The following is a 21121-nucleotide window of genomic DNA, read 5'->3' as shown; positions in this document are numbered from 1 at the left end:
TAAAAAAAATAATTGAAGAATTTATATAAAAATAACAAGAAAAATAAAATATTTTGACTCTATGGTACTCCAAATTCCTTAAAATAAATTGATTTAATTTGTGGAATAATTGATTTTTAGAACACATAAAATTCGGAATTATGATAAAATTATTTGGAGGGATAATTGGTTTTATTGTTTGTAAAACTAAACATTTAACAAAAATGAATCTTTGTATTATACACCCCACCCAACCCCTTCCCCAAATCAAAAGGGAACATGAACATTATTTTTAATTAATAAAATAGACGAGGCTGGAGGCTGGAGGCTGGAGGCTGGAGGCTGGAGGCTGGAGGCTGTCAACATGGATAGAGCATGTGTACCATGATTTGTGATGGAGAATCATACGTGAAAAATGTCGAACTCAGAATTTTCATTAAAAAATTATCAAGATATAAAATAGTAAATTAAAAAATTTAAGTAAAATCAATGTATAAGATATATACATGAAAAATATCTTATCTAATTACATATGTGTCACTAACACCCCAAATCAGTACGGAGCTAGAGTATGACTTATTGATTCGGTGCAACCTTTGATTGAAATGTCTTAAAATATCTATAAGTTATTAATTTTAAAACACAATAATTTATAATTGAAATCTTTACTCGATAAAGTTCAAATTCTGACTTCATACGCCCTTTATCGGTCTATCATCCTTGAATCTTTGACCAATTAAATACACATGCAATACTTGAATTTTTAAATGCCAATGGGTCCCCAATGGTCGTTGTTTGAGTGCACAAGGCTGCTTTGTTCCATTCACCACCTCCCTCCTAATTAAAGGAGACACATATTTATTTGTGTCCAAATGCCATTTAAATTGGCCTGACCAAAAAACATAGTATCACAAATTCCAGAAACATAGTGTTTGATTCTCTTTTCTTCCTCGATCATATACTCAATGATCACCATATTATATAACATAATTTTGGTCATATTTCGAAAACGAGTATAAGTTCTATGGACACATTATAATAAAAAAGATATTTCATGGTAATAGATTTTCATTCAGCAATAATTAAGTCAATGTCATGACATTTAGAGTCGCTTTAGCTTTAGCGCTAATTATCAATTTTTAAAGAAGCCTTTTAGTGGTATTCACTATTTAGAGTCGATTTTACATGTAGTATAAAAAATCAGGAAGACTTTTGAATATAGTAATAATCTTAGACTAAAGACTTGTGTAATTTATCAAAATGTCATTTTATTCTTATAATCTTAAACAGTAGAATATTAGATAGAAGTTACCAAATATAAAAATAGATATTCATTTTGAAATAAACTAAAAAAAAAGAAGTAAGACACTTGAATTAGAACACTAAAATTAGTATGCATACACGTCCCTTTGTGGACATCCGATAAAGTTTGAACCGTACAAAGAAAGATGATCCCTACAAAAGAATGACACATGTAAATCAAAAAAATAATTCAAAGTATGTATACATAAACATGTACATTTACTTTACATATGATGGCACCATCAAATGCTATTATATATTCTGCTGAATTTCATATGACACGACATTTGTTTTTTAGACCATAAGTAGCATGGAAGAATCACCTGATCCTCCATTTGTGGAGACATACAAAAATCTTTTAGATACCAATATACTCAATGAAGAACATAATGATGAGCTATTCATGGTGGAAGAATGTGAGTTGCCTTTGATAAATCTTCATGAACTTAAATACGGAGACAAATTGGAGAGAGAAGAATGCAAGAAGAAGATAGCCAAGGCATCGCGAGAATGGGGTTTTTTCCAAGTGGTGAACCATGGAGTTTCACCCAATATTTTGGGAGAAATGAGGACGGAGCAAGTCAAGCTTTTCAAGAAAACGTTTAATGAGAAGATGAATATTGACAAGAGTCTCAATTTCTCCCAAGGAAGTTACCGTTGGGGAACGCCAACAGCCACTTGCCTTGGGCAGATTTCTTGGTCTGAAGCTTTTCATGTACCTCTCTCTGATGTTTCAAAGGGTTTCAGCAGCCTCAGGTACATATTTTAGTTATATTTTATATTGAAGAGATCTTTAATTTTCTTTTTATGTGTTTTAGTGATGTGACTATATATATTTTCGTCATCTACTCCATCTCTCTCTAGAGAAGGAGAAAAAACAAAAGTAAAATTTATGGATCTAAATTAAATTATGTTATAGTTAAGAGAATTTGATTTTTCTCTTTTATGTTTGTGTGTGTTTCTCTTTATGATTGATACTATATCTTCATCATCTGGTTTTCCTTTTCATCTTTCTCTAGGAATATTCTCTTTTATGCTTTAGTGATGTGTGTGTTTATCTTTATGATCTAGTCTTCACTTTCTCCGTCTCTTCTAGAGAAGGAGAGAAGCAGAGACGTCTTAATAAAATTTGTAGCTTTAGATTATATTATATTATATTATATTATAAACAAGAGAAGATCCTCTTAATTTTCTCTTTTATCTACTTTAGTGATGTGCGTGCTTTTCTTTATGATTGATACTACATCTTCGTCATCTCGTTTCCCTTTTCTCTATCTTTCTCTAGAGAGGAAAGAAATGTTAAAGAATGACAAAAATTTCACATCGGTGGTTAATGAGATGGGTGGATTCCTTGTAAGGCTCAGGCAATCCTCCTCCCTTTGAGCTAGTTTTTGGGGTATGAGTTAAGCCTAAGATCTAATTTAACATGGTATCAGAGCAGGGCCTGTCTCACCCGATGTTGGGGCCCCAAAAATAAAAAATTGCCCACGCACCAGATGCTAAGCACTGGACGTGAGGTGGGTGTTAAAGAATGACAAAAGTCCCACATCGATAATTAATGAGATGGGTGGACTCCTTATAAGACTCAGGCAATCCTCCTCCCTTTGAGCTAGTTTTTGGGGTATGAGTTAGGCCTAAGAACTAATTTAACAGAAAGCAAAAGTGTTTCAATGAAATTCGTTGCTCTATATTACAATATATTATAGTCACTAGATTCTTAAATTTTTCTTTTATGTAATTTAGTGGTGTGTGTTTTTCTTTATGATTAATACTATATCTTCGTCATCTGGTCAGCCTTTTCCCATTTCTCTCTAGAGAAGGAGAGAAAGCAGAGACGTTTCAGTAAAAATTGTGATTATAAATTAAATTATATTATAAGTTTGAAATTTTAGTAATTGCACTCTATTCGAGTTTCACCTATAGAAATTTTTGAACAAAAGTTTCATATTCCAATACAATATACCCTGCTGATGTTTTTTTTAAAGCTTTTAGAACTAATGAATGAATAGGTCAAGCTCTTTCTTAATGAAAATGATTGCACATGAAAGTCCTAAAATGAGAGGTTAAAGTGTCGGCCAGTCTTTCACATTAAAATGCAACTAAATACTATTGAATAGTTTTGAAGGGTTGACTAAATATTAATCTTGTTCCTTCTTTTTTATTTTTCATTCAATTTCTGGTACGATATTCATATTGAAGTCCGATAAAATTTAAATTTGCCTCAAAAAGTTTCATATTAGGGGTAAAATGTTCCCTAACAAATGTGAGTATGTACCTAGGAGAACTCGAACCCAAAATCTATGTTTAAGAATGAAATAGTATCTATCGTTCCATCACAACTCTTGTTGATATGATACACGTTTTTGAGTGCTGCCGACGGCTAGTCCTTATTAGGCAGGAAGGTATTACCCTACAAAGTGGAAGTATATCACCAATTGAAAGGCTTGTTGATAACCTGACTTGAAATGATGGTTCATTTTTTTGACTTGTGGGGTTGTTTATTTGAGGATCCAGTACTTTATAGTAAGATGAGTATCCTAAAAAGTGAAAAGTGTATTAATTTTAGGAAAAATAATATGTGTTTCATGCATTTGGCATTTCTTTAGGAGGAGATGTCTTAATCCTTATCCTCATGACTTTGGAGTTTGGACAAGGGCAGTCAACCTAAAACAAAAATACAAAAAGTTAACTCTGGACCACCCTTACCTAATATTAAAGAGGTTGTTTGGAGTCGATGGGATAAGGAATAATAATTTTTTGAAAATTATTTTGTATTAAAATCAAATGAATTGGTTATTTCATATAGAAGATAAGATAGATAATTTCATGAGAGGTTGTTTGAACGTCGACAGAATAAGAAATAACAATTTTTGAAAATTATTTCTTATTGAAATAATAGGATTGACTATTTCATATAGAAGATAAGATAGATAATCTCACGGGAAATTAATGAGGTTGTTTGGACGTCAAATGGTACAAGAAATAACAACTTTGGGCATCAATGAAATAAGAAATAATAGGATTTGACTATTTTATATAAAAGATAGGATAGATAATCTCATGAAAAATTAATGAGGTTGTTTGGAATAACGAATTACAATTGCTCCACCACTAATTAATAACATGTAACATCTTATGATTTTCACATTTTAAGAAGACTTATCTTTATAAGTTATATATTTTTTGAATGATCTGATAGTCTGTTAAATTTTTATTTTTGGATGAATTCAGCTCTACCATGGAAGAATTTGCAACAACACTATCTGAATTAGCACAAGAATTAGCAAGATTATTAGCAGAGGAATTGGGAGATTATAATTATAAGTTGGATTATTTTAAAGAAACGTGTTTGGCAAGTACTTGTTACCTAAGAATGAATAGATATCCAGCATGCCCTATTTCACCACAACTCTTTGGATTAATGCCACATACTGATAGTGACTTCCTCACAATATTGCATCAAGATGAGATTGGAGGCTTGCAATTATTTAGAGATGGCAAATGGATCTCTGTTAAGCCTAATCATGAAGCACTTATCATTAATATTGGAGATTTATTCCAGGTACTTTAATCATTTTCCTATACTACATCAACAGCCATCCTCTATAATAATATTTCACTATAATGATCTAATTTCATTTGTAAACGTTTTTTTTCATGTTGTGTTATATTGTATATTCTTCATAACATCATTTTGCTATAACAACCAAAAAATATCTGGACAAATGACGTTGTTATAGAGAGGTTGACTATATTTTTCGAAAAATATTTCCGATCATACGAAAGACATTCTTATAATTGTATGACTTGTTTAATTTATTAAAAGTATATTTCTAAGTTTTTGTCTTTTTTTTTTTACAAATTAATGAAAAAGTGTTATATGATGCAGGCATGGAGCAATGGTGTTTATAGAAGTGTTGAACATAGAGTTGTGACAAATAAATTTAAAGAGAGATTTTCAACTGCATTTTTCTTATGTCCCTCTTATGACACAGAAATACTTAGTTGTGTTGAACCTTGTCTTTATAGAAAATTTACATTTAGAGAATTCAGACAACAAGTCCAAGAGGATGTCAAGAATTTTGGTTATAAAATAGGTCTTCCTAGGTTTCTTGTATCAACCAACTAGAACACACACAAGTTAAATTACGGAAGATTTGGTTTTGTAGCCTTTTATAAATTTATTTTTAGTTTTATGTCTTTTATTATGGGAGATATTCAATTTTACAAGTAAGAGATCTGAATATGTCATTTCTTTTGTTAAATTTGTAAGTGATCAAAAGAGATCATTTCCACTATGTTACAACTTTAATTAAAAAGTTAACAAGGCCAAAGCCTTATTTTTTTCCTTGTTTTTTCTATTTACTTCACATGTCTCACAATGTTAGAACCTTAAATCATCGATTTTGAAGTATAAAATTGAGAGATTTTGCCTCAAACTTCTAGATATGTAATTTGAGGGTTTGAAGGTCGATTTAAATCCAGAATGAAAAGTCTTCGCATTTATTATAGTATAAATTTTAGGAATCGCATAGTTTTAATATGAAATTACAATCTATTCCTATTTAGTTTGTAATTACATTAATCCCTGAAAAAGTAAAACAAATCGGATACATAATATGTAGCTCCGATACATTATGAAATAATTTAGAATTAGGAGAGAAATAAGGGATTTTAGAAATAGAAGGGAATATTAGAAATAAGGGAAACATAAGACGTGTATTTCAGTAATTTTTCCTTTATAAAATTGAATTCATGATCCAAGACACATGACAAAACAATACAACATCTACACACTCTTAAATCAAAATTGAAATACTAATTAATCCCATGGACTTAACCAACATTCCTCAGGCTTTACTTTGTATCTCTCTATATCTTGGCAATAATCATAAGTTACAAAATTTCTTTGCACCCAAGCATAGTCCAATTTTTGATCACTTGAAAGGTGCCAAGAATTATATTGATCCCACCAATTTTGAGTAGTTGTTGAAACACAAGAAGGGAAAGGATCTTCCCATTGACAACCATCAACATTGAAATTCATATATGTTGATACAAATGGTGCATTTTTCCAGTCCGTTTTCTCTAACCCTCCCCGAGTAGCCCAATCATCCGCGTTCCATATGCTCGAAAATAAGTACATTGGCTTCTCGTTAGGGAAGAAATTGTTCGTGTAATTCGCGTTTTTGTATACTCTTATTGGAACCTTATCCACGAAAAACCTGCACACACAACAATTAAATACATATAAAAATGGGTAGAATGTATCAAAATAACCTTTAATCTTTTCTTGTGATCGTAAATATGTCAAGTGGAAAGTTGAAATGTCAAAAAAGAAAAAACAACAGTTAATTTTTTTAAATTAGAGTAAAAAAAAAATAAGACAAACAAATTGAAACAACTAATATTTCTAATACTTAAATCTATTTCCTTTTGCTTGAAAGTTGAGAGTTGACTAATTTAAGAGTGTAATATTTTTACCAAGTGCACCCCAATTTCTAAGAAGGTACTAGGTGTAATAGTATTCTTTATTCATTTGACTTATAAAAAGACAGATCTCTACCATGAAATGTTTTAAAGTGAATCTACACGTCTATGGTCGATACTCGCATTGAGATTCGACTCAGGTTAGAGTCACATGAGTGCAAGTGGTTCATCTCGACCCCATTCGCCCAAAACATATATTGTATAATATAATGTTAAAATTATTTTTAAATATATATAGTAGATGTTGAATCATCTTGACTTTTCGTGTGTTCAATATTGTTAATATTTTGAATCTCCCATATGAAAATACTGACTCTGCTACTACTGATCCGACTAATTCAAATTTCAGATCGAAAAAGGTACTTACACAATTTGGTGAGAATTCCAAAGAATAGAATATGTATGGAAGTCTTGAGTAGGGTCAAACCATAGAACATGCCTCATCTCACGCCCACCAATACCATTTTTATACACATTTGTTTGAGTAAGATAGGGTTCCCCTGTTCTATTCCCCAAGAACTCAAAGTCTAGCTCATCTCTAGTTGGCCCTGCCCCATCTTCTGTGCACATCTGTCGAATTCAAGATTTAAATTTTATGAGTTCAACATGTAAGAATTCACATTTTTTGTCATAAATTTAACTTGTATACATTAATTAATGTGTATACGTTATACACTTATTATATACTGAATATGCATCGACAATGGCTAGGTAGACTAAATTCTTTCAGTTGACTAACTAAAAATGTTAAGATCCATAGCATCAACTTTCCATATTGAACTTGAGATAGTAATTTCAAAAATAGATTAATCACAAGAATTTTTTTATATGATCAATGTATATAACTAAATTAAGTTATGCATGAAATATATTCAAAATCTTGCAACTTACATAATAAGCTGTAACAACACCAGCTGAATCACCTCCTACCAATTTCAACTTCATGCTAAACCAACCAAATCTATATCTCTGTCTGGTCATAAATCCACAACCTATAAGAAGAAGAGATACATCAATGTTACTTTAAGGTTCAAATGTCAAAAATAAATGAAAAAAATTATAGAAAAATAATAAGCACTATATTCTCTTTAGTTAATTCTAAGTAGAGTTAGATCTCTTTATAATATCAAAGTTTTCATTGGAACTAATTTTCATGTTATGTTGTATGTTTTTTCATAACATTTTGTAATATTCAGACAAAATAATATATGTTGTTATAGAGAGATTTGACTGTATGTACGTACCTGCTTTGTTATTTAATGATAGATACCAGATCTGTCCATCTTCAGAAGTCTTGAAGTGAGAGTCAGGACAATCACTTTTACTAAAGTTGTCTTCAAATGAACATTTAATTTCAGAGCATAGGATAGCAATTACAATTCCAATTAAGAGAACTTTAGCCATTGAAGAAGCTTTTCTCTCCATTTTTGGTTTCTTCAATGAAATTCCTCTTGGAAGAGTAATTAGACCTTGGCTAATAAATGGTCCTTTTCACTCATATTAAGGGCAAAAGTGGAAATAAAAATATTTTATGTTTGTTTAACATCTTTAATAAACTTTTTTTGCGCTTCGACTATTATTTTATTTTGTTATAATGACTCTTTTATGTAACTATTTATTATTTCATTACTATTTGATATATTTTGTATTTATGCTCGTCTTTATTTGTCTTTTATATCCTCAAATAAGTAAGATTCTGCTCTTGTAAAATCAAAGATAGTTAAATATGTGATACTAATTGATTTAATATTTAAAAAATTTGTGATTTAAAATAAGTCAAAGATATTTTATGATTATAAAATATTTCGTTAAATATAAAAGAAAACTTTTAAAATAAAATTGTTTCTAATTATAAAAGGTAACATTCCTTTTTAAATAGATTAAAAAGGAAGGAATGCAACATAATTGAGAAGATGAAATACTCCCCGGTTTAATTTGTTCGTATGATTTTGACTTGATACATATTTTAAGAAAATAAAGAGAACTTTTGTATAATGTATCAAAATGTTCTTTAATTTTATGGTCTTGAACATTTTAAGTGAAAAGTTAGAATCAAAGAGTTATTAATTAGGAAAATGACATTATCTTTTGAAATAAACTAAAGAAAAAAAAAAGATAAATAAATTAAAACGAATGAATGGATCATAATATGTTCTATCGTTTCTAAAAAATCAAATTAAAAACAAGTTGCAAGAAAGTCAGCTCTAAGATGCCTTCTTTAAATGAAAGTCAGACTGCATTAGATTAGTGTTGAGTTTTTATAATACTCCCTCTGTCTACTTTTATTTGTCATGTTGTGCTTTTCGAAAGTCAATTTGACTAATTTTTAAAGTTAAATTAGATTACGTTAATTCAATATTTTTTTTTAAAAAATTAGATATTCAAAAACTATACGAAAAGTACTATAAGTTGCAATTTTTTGTATATCAATATGATGAAAATATACATCGTAAAATGTTGGTCAAAGTTCTTATTGTTTAACTCTAAAAAAGGAAATCATGACAATTAATTGTGGACGGAGGGAGTATAAACTTCTCGATTTAACAACTGGATTTTGCTAAATAAGGTAAATAATTACTCATTAATTTATTCATATTTGCCCCTCTACTTTAAAAAAATTATTCATATTTATCATTAATTTATTCATATTTTTCCCTCTACTTTAAAAAATTATTTATATTTATCCTTTGTTATACTTTTTAGCCACATTTATCCTCGTCATTATACTTAGGGGGTTATATTTACCTTCATAATTATGTTTTGTTTAAATATATCCCTTGTGGATTTTGTCCTAGTATAATCTCTTTTATAATTTAATTAATATAGTTGGCAATTTCTATTATAGAGATTATTAGAAATATAAATATAATAAAAAATATGAAATCTTAAACAACAACAAGACAGTTTGGCCGAGTGGTCTAAGGCGCCAGATTTAGGCTCTGGTCCGAAAGGGCGTGGGTTCGAATCCCACAGCTGTCATTTTAAATATTTCATTTTAGGTCAAAAAAATTTCTAAATACTAGATAATAATCTTCATTCTTTGGAAAACTTGAATTAGTTATCGCCAAATCAAAACTTTTACCAAAACTCAAAAAAAGAAGCTCTTCCTTCATTTGTATCTCCAACAAACAAAATTACCATGTACATTAGTATAACTCCTATGCCCATCGAAATCTACTCATATAAATAGTTTTTTGGTGTACGGGATACTCCTCACCACCTCATTTAAACTCTTCCAAAATTGATTTTAGCCTCTTCATCCAATTGCCCGCTTGAGGTGTTTATGTACTAATTAATTACATTCATGATAAATTTTTTAAAGATTAGTTTAATCGTCATCATCACATCCTTCTCGCTCTTGAACCCCAAACCCTAACCTCACCTGAGCACATGACTTTACTTTATCATACTCCTTCAAGCCACAATAAATGATAAATATAAAAATGACTGGGATAATTTTTTAAAGTTACATGACATTATTTACATCATTTATAAAAGGGAAAAAGGACGGATTTACCCCCGAACTTTAATAAATGGTACGTATATGCCCTCCGTTATACTTTGCGTCCACATAAGTCCTTGCCGTCCAATTATAGGTACACATATACCCCTCTCACTAACGGACTCCTAATTTTTTACACGTGTCTTAAACCTATTGAACTACCCGTTTGACCCTTTTTTTTAACCCATAATCCAACTATCCCCCCCATAACCCAATACCCACCCAATTTCCTCTAAAAGGAATCCTAATTAAAACACCCAAATCTAAAGGTCCCGTTTCTCACAACCTAGCCTAGTTCTTTCGTCAATTTCAGTTTGTTGGTCGATTCCACCTTGTCTTCGTCGAATCTATTGTGTTGGTCATAATTTCATAGTCAATTTTTCATCTATCTGTCGTCTCCCTCAAATCAGACCTATTAGTTTAATTTTCTTTTCTTTTTAGCTAATTAAGTAAAATAGCATCTTGGATCCCTCATTTCCAAAGTTAACCATTTTGTCCACTTGAATAAATTCAAAATAATACAATAATAACTTCACTAGCAGACACAAAATCTCAATTCAAGCCAGAAAAAAAACTAGAAGAGAACTCTTTGAGTGTTTGGAAGCAGAGAAGGCAAACGGCTTGACATCGACTTCAACATCCTCATCATCAGATAACTCTTTGAAGTCCTGAAAATCTGCCTCAAAGTCGTCAACAACTTCAGATTGCAAATGCTTAGAGTGATAATTGTTGGGATTTTTTTGCTTCTTACTGAGATCGAAACAACCCCATAGCAACTCGGCGGTGAGCCGGCGAGAAGTCCGGCTAGGGTCTATGTAATTGGAGATTATAGAACCACCACACATGATTTATGTATGGGTTTCTCTCACCACAAGAACAACAAAATGAGGTTTTCTTTGGTTTTGACGGTAAATGTACAATTGTAAGTTATTTGGCTGTGTTTCCAAAAGATGCCAACTCTGTTTTATAAAGGGCCGAAAACGTTGCGGAGAGCCAGCACTTGTTTTTATGTTGATGCTGTAGATTTGGGTGTTTTAATTAGGATTCCTTTTAGAGGAAATTGGGTGGGTATTGGGTTATGGGGCGGATAGTTGGGTTATGGGTTAAAAAAAGGGGTCAAACGGGTAGTTCAATAGGATTAAGACACGTGTAAAAAATTAGGGATCCGTTAGTGAGAGAGGTATATGTGTACCTATAATTGGACAACAGGGACTTATGTGAACGCAAAGTATAACGGAGGACATATACGTACCATTTATTAAAGTTCGGGGATAAATTCGTCCTTTTTCCCTTTATAAAATGACAAAGGTATATATATGCACTGTTTTTTAACAAAAGGTATTAGAGGTATATTTTCCATTTAAAAAATGGCATGTGGAGTGTCAAAAAAGTCAAAAGTGGGATTAAAAAAACAATACAATATAAAATTTATGGAGAGGAATATTTCTAAAACATTAATTTTGTATTTAAATGTTCTTTGTAAAGTTTACCTCCCAACCTTTCTTTTTTAGTGGTTGGCCACATCTCTCATTTCTCTTTTTCTTTTTCTTTATCTCTTTCTTCCTTCTCTATCTCCCTCCTTTGAATATCTATACATAACTATTCATTCAGCAAAAGAAAATAACATCATTAATTGTTTTCATTCAACTCTCACATTTTGTTTATTTATATTTGATGGATCAACTAGCTTGATTTTTGTTTTGTTTTTTCATGAATGCTTATCACATTTATATATCAAAATTATTTGGAAGAAGGTAATGGAAAATGCAAGGCCAAGGGAAGGAGAATTAGCTTTCTTTTTTTCTTTCACATATTTGTGTATGGTATCACCGTCGCTTTAATAAGGTATTATACTCATAGACAGATTCAGAATTTAACTTTTATAATAAAATATTATTGGTTCAATTGTACACATTCTTGGTTAGGCAAGGGAATGATTGAAACTTTTTTTCTTCTATACTTTTTAAAATTGTATAATTTTTATAATATGTTCCATGTGTTTGCCTTTTTGGTTAGGCTAGGGAATGATTTATTGACATTTTATGACCACAGGTTTTTTGGCTTGGGGTTTATAGTTTCTTCCATGGGAAACAAGATGAAGGGGATCATCAAAGGATTCAAATATATGTTTAATAATTTTGGTAATGCCTAAAGATTTTATGTTTTTGAGGTTTATGTTGTCTGGACTTTTCAAAATGTTATCGAATATGTATAGGATAATTTAAAAGTACATTATATCCAACATTTAATAACATTTTTGAAAGATTCGAAATAGAGCAGAGACTGATAAAGAAAATTGATTTGTGATTAAACAGCGGTGAAGGAGAGGGAGTTGGAGATTGGATGTCCAACTGATGTTAAACATGTGGCACATATTGGCTGGGATGGCCAATCTGGCAATGCACCAAGTTGGGTATGTTCTCATTTTCCCATCATGTTTATTTGGTCCACAAATTATGCATCTTCTCCTATGCAATTTCATCATTTTGTACTAAACCTTTGTCAAGTGTCCTATGTTGGTTGAGGGAAAAAGTTATTAATCTTTTATATAGTTTTAGATAATTTTTATATTATGAACTAGTTTTTGAAATTAAGTTAATTTCAATATATGTGAAATTTACTTAATATATTAGTAGAAATATTGTTTATGGTTTATCCAATGTTAGACTTCTTTTGTCAATGCTTACAATTTTGACAGAATTTGATTATTTTTGTCAAAACTCTGTGTAATTACATTTGTTTTAAGAAATATATATATATATAAAATATATAGTATTAATTTATTCAGAATTCATTAAATTATATTTTCTATAATTCAAGATAGATCAACCTTTGTGTTTTGGAAGTAGGGGCGGATTTATAACCTTTTTATGGTGCTCGTGAATTCATAATTTTCTGTCAAACTTAATATGTTTTAAGTACATATTTTTTTAAAATTGATTTAATATTATCTGCTGACACTCATGTTTTAGAAAAACTAAATGGTACGCCGGGCTGAATGCTGAGTTATTTACCAAGAAGATCGGGATTCAATTCCCACTTAATAGAAATCTCAAATCCACCTCTGGACGGAGGAGTTAAGTGTCATTTGAGTGAATGGGATGTTCTTTGCCTTGTATGATCTTGAACCACATGTGAAGTTAGCTTTTACGATTGAGCTAGCCTGATGTTCATTTTTTTAACAAAGTTTTCCCTTGCCTAACAATTTGTTATTTTAGATGAATCAATTCAAGAAAGGGCCTGATTTTGCAGCAGCTTCTATTGGTAATTCTGGTTCTTCCCTTTCTCCATGGACTTCTCAAGGTAATCATTTGCTTTTAAACTCCTTTCAACAAAAGAATTATTGATCAAAATGTGCCTTAAAACAAAAATTAAAGATTAAACAAAGTATTTAGATATGTTGGCTTCAATCACATGTGTAGTGTCCTAATCAGACAATGGCAACTAGGGTTTCCTCAGTAATGTAGATGTTGATTGAAAACTAATAAGCTTGTCCTATTTTATGTTTGTATTATCGTTGGGACAAATATACAATTCAGTCGGTGACATTTTTTCCTTTTTTAGTCAAAAAAATATAATATACTCCGTACATCTCAAAAATAAATGTCACCTTGAAAAAAATTGTTCCAAAATAAGTGTCACATTAGAAATTCAAACATAAAAAATAGTACTACAATTTTCTAACTTTTTAGTAGTGTTCAATTTTAAAAGACATTTATCAAATAGGTGTGATTTAGTGAACTACACATTATATATATTGATTTCTTAATGGACGTGATTTCTTCATGTTTTTATTGCTCTAAGATTCTTTTCCTCAAGACAGGGAAATATTTTGGCTCATCCTTCACGAGATGTCTAAATAGGCCCTAGAAAGGGACAATTTTTCTAGTCTATCTGTCCAAAAACAAATTATTGGATGGTAGGCTATATATTGGCTTGTACTATAGTGCCCTCCAAAGTAGTAATTATTTTGTCGGGTACTTGTTATCTCACATCTTATAATACAAATATTGAGTGACTTTTCCATTAAAGTTGAGGCAAATAAATAAATCATCTAACTTTATTAACATATACCTCAACTTGAATCATCTATATATATGTCAAGATCAATACAATTAACCAATAATATGAGCTTTTATCTTGATTAAGCTTTTGATTATTACAATCAACATGTTGTATTTATGTTACTTGTCTTATTTTTCAGGTTAATAGTTACATGTAATTGTTTTTTAAAGGACTTAATAGCATAAGAATCTCTTTAGCTATTAGTATCCAAAAGTTAAAACTCATTTATTGATTATTTGTTTGAAAGGAGTTGGAGAGTCAAATGAAGCGCAATCAACATGTGAGACTAACAAGGAGGTTAATGTTAAGAAGCAGAGGAGGAGGAAGTCCAAGACAACTTCCTCACCAAAATCTAGCTCATCATCAAGAGCAATGAAATCCAAGGCTAAATTTGTAAGAGAACAATCCAAACCAACAAATATAGAAGTGGCTTAATGTTAGAACCAAAAACAAAAATGAATCTTGTTTTTTCCTATCGAAGTTTTTTGAAAATTCTCATGATGTTCAAATTCTGAAAAGGCATTGAAGAGAATAGGAAGGAGGGAATAGAAAATCGTGTAAATCGTCCTAGAAGGGATACATTGTAAATGTGAGTGAGAAATACAAAAAAAAAAAAGGGGCTAGAGATGTGAAACAGAAAAAATGTAGAATTTGATTTATAAATGGAGAGACATGCTTTTGGGAAATATTGTAGAATCTAAATGATCAATGGATCTTGTTACTAACTTATTTTCTTATGTGTAAATTGATTGATTTTCTATGTGGAAGAAAATCCCATCACATAAATAAGGCCCGGCTTGGCCTTTGAAATATGATGGGCTGGGATGGGTCGGCCCACTATTTGTGTGGGCCTTAAATGGTTCTCCCAATACAATCTTGAGAGGGTCATGGGTTGGATTGCGTGAATCCATTTGAGTGAATAATATATTAAAAGGATAAAAAAATATCGAAAAAAACTCATATCTAAAATTTGAGACTATATAAAGGAGTTTTGAGTTGGATGGCCATTGAAGAGCTTCTAAGCTCAAATTTTAAAATTTGTCACAAACATAATTGCTATAAGTGAATAATATGTCAAAAGAAATGAAATACTGAATCTAAATTTTAGATATGTTTTGAGGATAATTGAGCTAGTTGAAATAGAAAAATAAGTTACTTCATTGAGGAAGATAAATGGTGTATGTACTCATTATATATACACAATTTTACACTATTTATACAATATAGAAACACTACGTATACATACGATTATTTAGCTGATTTTTTTTCCGTTGTGCAATACATTTATGTAAGATACCCATCACATAAAGGGCTAGGTTAAGGCGGCTTAGCGGGTGAAACTCATAGTTAATCATTTATGATGATCTCTCCAAACAGGCGCACGCTTATCTTCAAATATCTTAATGTCTCTAGTTGCAATGGAAAACCGAATACATTGCATAATCAAATTTATGTATCTAGAATTATGTTACATTTATTTCTTAACAGTAATTACTTCAAATAAATCATTAACACAAAAGAGTTATTATTAGCTCAGTAAACGTTCTCAAAGTAGCTTATCATTGTCATTACTTTGCATGCAACTAAAAACCACAATAATTAATTGAAAAAGGTTACATATTTGGCCTTTCGCTAAAAGTAATTACAATCGTTAGCTATATATACAATAATTATGCATAAATAATGTATACTATATGCATATATACATTACTATACATTTTTTTGCTATCTCTTTTGTGAGCAACTATAAAATGTTGAAAAAAAAAAAAACAGTTCAATGTCTTTAAGTGATATCGCTTACTCAATATGTACACAATGTATAGGTTAGGTAAACTTATCCTAAATATACTTATATACTATATATATACCTATGCATAACCAATATATATGTAATGTATATTTCGACTATTTTTGTACGTATTTTGTAAACTGATTATCTGAGCAATATATTTCGGTAAGCATCCCATATAAAAATCCCTTAATCAAGTTGTTTTAGTTTTTAGTTTTATAATTTGTTTGCATCAAAGCTATTGTTGGTCCCCTTTTCCTGTTAATTCATTCATTAATTTCCTTTGAAAATTCTTTTTTTAGTTTGTGAGTGGAAAAAAAAAGATTCATAAGTTGAAACAAATAAGAGCCTATTAATTGTGGGAAATCCCGTGAATTTTGAAATTAAATTCTGATTGTCTTAAATAACATAGACAACATAACAAAATTAAATTCCAATTTAAATATAGGCAGGTACCTTTCCATACAATAATTAATACACTATACAGGCCAGCTGGTTTTCTGCCCCACATTTTTTATTTACCATCGTTGTTTCGGTTATCGTATTATCTATTGTTGTTATTGTTCTTTTTCCTATCAATTTTCAATATGATTTCTTTTCTAATGTATTCTCTTATACAAGTTTTGATATGCTTTATGCTTTTTACTGAAACTGAAAGTCAATCGAAAATAGTCTTTCTTAACATCACAAGATAGGGATAGCATTACGTACACACTATTCTTTCAATACTTCACTTAATTTTGAGATTTCGTTGAATGTATTATTGTTGTTTCTGTACTTTCAAGCAACTTATAAGGGTGGATTGGAGGTAGAGGCGGACCCACCCCTCTAGGTGGGATGCACGTGCACCCGGTAACTTTAGAAAAAATTATATATATATATATTGAGAAACTGATAGAAATTATGATATAATTAACAGTGCATCCATAAAAAGCATAGGAGTGCCAGTGTACGATATATTATTTTTTTATGAAAACGATATTAATTTTGAAATTAAAAAAATAACAATAATAATAATAATAACAAAAAAAATTCTCTTTTTTTGTCACACTCACATTTGATTAAAAGCCAGTTTGCCACACCTTGTTGTGGTCCTCAAATTAATGGCTTATATTTTCAATTGTCACCAAAATTGACTTTTAAGGACACATTAATTTGATCTTGTCATGAAGCCTTAATATCTAAACCATACCCTTTTAATTATGGCTTAATTTGTTATCAATGATTTTCATAAATGCTCCTACCAAATAAATATACATAGCTATGAATATACTTTGATTCAAAAGAAAAAGCAGAGTTATATCTTCTAAGAATTAAAGCAATAACTGCGGGATAAAGTAAGAAGATGTACGAGAGTAATTTGTATAATAGATACTTAGAATGTTCCACGATTAAGTATACTTATTCGAGCTGATTTTTTAAAAATAAATTAGTTTACACATAATTGATAAATTTGAATAAATTATTAGAGTGGGAATTCCAATTAGCAATTAAAAAAAAGGTGAAATAAACCTATAATTATACACTGAGTTAAGGAAATTTTCACAATTAAATTATTTTAGTAGGTAATTATTGGTAAATGATTGACCATTGAAGTTAGTTGGGAGTTGGGACATCAATTTTCTTGATTGGATATTCTATTCAAAAAAAAAATTTTGTTTACTTTAGTTTATATAGTGATGTTTTTATTTTTTTATTTATTATATCGTTAACACTGTCTATTGAGGATATACATAAATTAATATGAGTATTATCAAAATATACATTGTTGAAATCAAATTTTAAGTGAAGAAGATAATGAGTTTCATAGTGATTTTTTGTCATGTAAGTTGTTATGTTTTTTCCAAAGATGGAATGCTAGAAAGGATATCATACGTTTGAGGGGACCATAACCTATATATATACACTCCAATAACACAAGTTGTATTTCTAATTTAGTCCATCATTAAGTTAGAAATTATGATCGAATATCTACACATAAGACCTCGTACTTTATGAGGCGTCTTGTACTCTCAAAAACTTTAAGCCTTAGAAGATCATTATTAATTTTGATCAATCTTCTAGTGATAACATAACAACCAACATACAATTATTATTAATAATAACATGTGAGTACCATAAAAATTTCTAAAAATCTCTTACTTGAACTAAAAAAACCTCCTTTTCACCTTCTTCAAAAATCTTCTCATCAAGTAGAAAAAGACTATTACTATCAACTTTTAATAGTTTGTTAGTATCGATACATGTAAGAGAAGTCAATTTTTCAATATAAGAAGTATTAAGAACTAACTAAATGATCACTCAAGATTACAACAACATATATTGATGATCACAAATCTTAATTTTTTTAGTTTAGTTATTTAAGTAGATAAGTGTATTTAAAACTATCAATAGTTCGAGTACGAAATTAATATTTTTTTCTTCAATTCAAACATGCTCTTTAGTCTTCCTTCACGATGACAAGAAATAAACTACAAAAGTAAGCTATCAATTTTCATTAATGAAAATTCTTGTTATTAATGTTCTTAGGTGAAACGTGATCTATGATGAGAAAAATAGGATAAATTTTATAGATGGCTAACTATGAGTTTTTTCTTTTCATCAAAGATATTTGATTGTATTTTTTAATTCGAAAACTACACAACTTTGCCTTTACATACAAAAAAAATTATATATGTCAGAAAATTTAACTTTCAATGGATAATTTCTTTTTGCTATTTTTTTAATCTAATAATACAAAGTCAATTAAAAAAGATCAACCATATCCGACCCGATTCAAAACCCAAATTTGATGGGTAATAATCTTTTACTCTTTTATTTTTGTTTTAATCGAATAAAGTAAGAAATTATTACCTATCGAATTTGGTTTTGGATTGGCTTAGATCGGTCTCTCTTTTTCTTTTCTTTTTTTAATATTGAATTCGTATTATTAAATCAAAATAAGAAAATACTAAAACAAAATTACCTATCAATAAATCAATTTTCGTCATATGTGATTTTTCTATTAGGTAGTAAGACAATATTTTATGTTGTATAAATGTATGTATGTATTTTCAAATTATTATACGTTTTGAATGTATGTGAGACCAATTGTAAGCATATGTCTGTGTGACAGTGACAGTGGCAAGCATATATAAATAGTTAGCATTTTAGGAGAAAATAATTTCCTAACAACAAATCAGTTTCTAATTTATCATAGGTAAATATTTTAAAAATACAAAAAAATACCTTAAAAACGGTATTTAAAAATACCAGAGTTATGGGCACAAAATCAGAACCAGAGTTATATATATATATATATATATATATATATATATAATGATTTCACTACATTATATAATTTTTTAAAGTATCGCTATAAATAGTAAGGGCATGTTTGATATTTCGACTAAAAATTAACACTTTTTTAAATATCTTTTCAGAAAAGTGATTTTGAAAAGAAAAAAAATAATTTATGTTTGATTAGTTAATTTGAATAATGCTTTTGATGAGCATATATATTGTGTTTGACTAATCTTTTTTTCAAAGTACTTTTGAGAGTCAAATTACGATAAAGACAAATATCAATGTACTTCTAATATTAAGATTGCTTTTAAAAAGAAATTAATTTAAATATCTATTATAAAAAGTTTAATTAAATTTTTACTTTTATTAAATTAAAATATACCTATTCAAATATTCAATAAATATTATTCATAAATAAATAAAAAAATAAATTAAATATTAATATAATATTAACATAATAATTTAAATATAATTAAAAATGTCAAGTGAAATAATTTAAAAAATTCACCACAAAAATAAATAAATAAAAGAGATACATTGGTATGTATATATGACAAAAATAATTTGATCTTGAAAAAAATAATTTTTTATACTTTATTTTTTTTTTAAGAAATAATTTTTTTTAGTTCTTCCCAACATTAGAAAAATTGCTTCCACTTTCAATTAAAGCGAGTTTTACTGAATAATCCAATATCTTAATTTTTTTTGTAAAATAATTATTTTTGACCTACCAATATCATTACCTAACAGACTCTAATTTATGAATCGAAATCGCTAATTCGAATAATTTTTCCATGATGAAATAGCTAGAAATTTTAGTGAGGCTCGAATCCAGTAAGATCTGAGCTGTAACTTGTAAGGTGTCTGCTTTAGGAATTAAAAGAAGCCATAATCGTTTCACCATAGTCCATACCCCTAAATATGTAGAAAGTAATCATTTTCTCTTTTATTTTTTCGTGCTAAAAAATATTTCATCTAATTCATTTTATTTGTCAAATTCATCTTTTAACATGATCTTTAGGAAAATATAAACTAAAAAAATAATTTAATTTAATTATTTTTTATTTACTCTTTGATATCAATATATTTTTGCTTTATCATATGAATCTTCTCTCTTCAAAATACGGTACAAATTTGAATCATTTAAGTTTCATGATTTAATTTGCCCTTCAAAAAAGTCGATTTTTAATTTTATCTTTATCAATATCAATCAAACTTATGTTTAAAGGATGCAAAATATATTTTTTGTGATATTATGGGTAGCTTCTGTCATGCACAAAATCTGGGGAAAAGTCTGACCATAAGGACCTATTGTATGTAATTTTATCTTGTCAGAGATTATTTTCAAAGCACTTTATCAAGACTCTCATTCCAAAAAATATTATGATGCGCAAAATATAAAATTATACGATACCAAAAAAGTTATTTAGTTTTTAAGAGCTAAGCAATACGAATATCAGACACCGGATATAAAAGAAATGAAAGTATTATAGTTGCCAACCGCCCCTTCCTCCTCCTCTCTCTCTTCAACAACAACATTAACACCTCTATAGCAAGTCATAAATGCTATTTCATCCTCTCTATACCCTTTGCATTAACTCCTTTGCTTCTCCCACCTCTTCACCTTCCTCTTTTCACACTTTAATTTCTTTCTCTCTCTTTCTCTTTCTCTTTCTCTTTTTCATCCATAGCCTCAAACTATTCTTCTT

The 21121-nt window shown here is 29.3% G+C and overlaps 3 protein-coding genes and 1 non-coding gene across 5 annotated transcripts; 3 read left to right on the top strand and 1 right to left on the bottom strand.

The window, feature by feature from the left end:
- Positions 1 to 1516: 1516 nt before the first annotated feature.
- LOC125865395 (gibberellin 2-beta-dioxygenase 8-like) lies at positions 1517 to 5621 on the top strand. Its single transcript, XM_049545589.1, has 3 exons — positions 1517 to 2037; positions 4513 to 4843; positions 5171 to 5621. Exons 1-3 carry the CDS (start codon positions 1592 to 1594, stop codon positions 5408 to 5410), a joined length of 1017 nt encoding a protein of 338 aa, XP_049401546.1. The 5' UTR covers positions 1517 to 1591; the 3' UTR covers positions 5411 to 5621.
- A 394-nt stretch (positions 5622 to 6015) lies between these two features.
- On the bottom strand, positions 6016 to 8196 carry LOC125865634 (probable xyloglucan endotransglucosylase/hydrolase protein 8). Its single transcript, XM_049545840.1, has 4 exons — positions 8016 to 8196; positions 7663 to 7763; positions 7139 to 7341; positions 6016 to 6506 (listed from the first exon to the last, which is right to left on the bottom strand). The coding sequence occupies exons 1-4, from the start codon at positions 8194 to 8196 to the stop codon at positions 6104 to 6106; spliced, it is 888 nt and encodes a 295-aa protein (XP_049401797.1). The 3' UTR covers positions 6016 to 6103.
- A 1474-nt stretch (positions 8197 to 9670) lies between these two features.
- Positions 9671 to 9750, top strand: TRNAL-UAG (transfer RNA leucine (anticodon UAG)). The gene has a single exon. It is a non-coding gene; the product is annotated as a tRNA-Leu (tRNA).
- A 1912-nt stretch (positions 9751 to 11662) lies between these two features.
- Positions 11663 to 14825, top strand: LOC125865155 (CRIB domain-containing protein RIC10). Of its 2 annotated transcripts, none has more exons than XM_049545339.1 (5): positions 11663 to 12118; positions 12349 to 12414; positions 12589 to 12686; positions 13492 to 13576; positions 14586 to 14825. In XM_049545339.1, the coding sequence occupies exons 2-5, from the start codon at positions 12357 to 12359 to the stop codon at positions 14771 to 14773; spliced, it is 429 nt and encodes a 142-aa protein (XP_049401296.1). In that variant the 5' UTR covers positions 11663 to 12118; positions 12349 to 12356; the 3' UTR covers positions 14774 to 14825. The 2 variants fall into 2 exon arrangements, with proteins under 2 accessions (XP_049401296.1, XP_049401295.1); XM_049545338.1 differs by having other exon boundaries at positions 11665 to 12118; positions 12326 to 12414.
- The last annotated feature ends 6296 nt before the right edge of the window (positions 14826 to 21121 follow it).

The sequence above is a fragment of the Solanum stenotomum genome, chromosome 5, assembly GCF_019186545.1.
Source record: "Solanum stenotomum isolate F172 chromosome 5, ASM1918654v1, whole genome shotgun sequence".
Classification (NCBI taxonomy): Eukaryota; Viridiplantae; Streptophyta; class Magnoliopsida; order Solanales; family Solanaceae; genus Solanum; species Solanum stenotomum.
Note: the sequence above shows the minus strand (reverse complement) of the source record. Positions and strands in the feature narration are given on the sequence as shown.

Bases quoted from the DNA above. Each gene is read 5' to 3' on its own strand.
- LOC125865395 (XM_049545589.1), top strand. From the start codon at position 1,592: ATGGAAGAATCACCTGATCCTCCATTTGTGGAGACATACAAAAATCTT. The intron at 2,038-4,512 runs GTACATATTTTA...GGATGAATTCAG, and splicing joins AAGGGTTTCAGCAGCCTCAG to CTCTACCATGGAAGAATTTG. The intron at 4,844-5,170 runs GTACTTTAATCA...TATATGATGCAG, and splicing joins ATATTGGAGATTTATTCCAG to GCATGGAGCAATGGTGTTTA.
- LOC125865634 (XM_049545840.1), bottom strand. From the start codon at position 8,196: ATGGAGAGAAAAGCTTCTTCAATGGCTAAAGTTCTCTTAATTGGAATT. The intron at 7,342-7,662 runs GTAAGTTGCAAG...TGAATTCGACAG, and splicing joins GTGTTGTTACAGCTTATTAT to ATGTGCACAGAAGATGGGGC. The intron at 6,507-7,138 runs GTAAGTACCTTT...TTGTGTGTGCAG, and splicing joins TGGAATTCTCACCAAATTGT to GTTTTTCGTGGATAAGGTTC.
- LOC125865155 (XM_049545338.1), top strand. From the start codon at position 11,988: ATGCTTATCACATTTATATATCAAAATTATTTGGAAGAAGGTAATGGA. The intron at 12,119-12,325 runs GTATTATACTCA...TTATGACCACAG, and splicing joins ATCACCGTCGCTTTAATAAG to GTTTTTTGGCTTGGGGTTTA. The intron at 13,577-14,585 runs GTAATCATTTGC...TTTGTTTGAAAG, and splicing joins TTCTCCATGGACTTCTCAAG to GAGTTGGAGAGTCAAATGAA.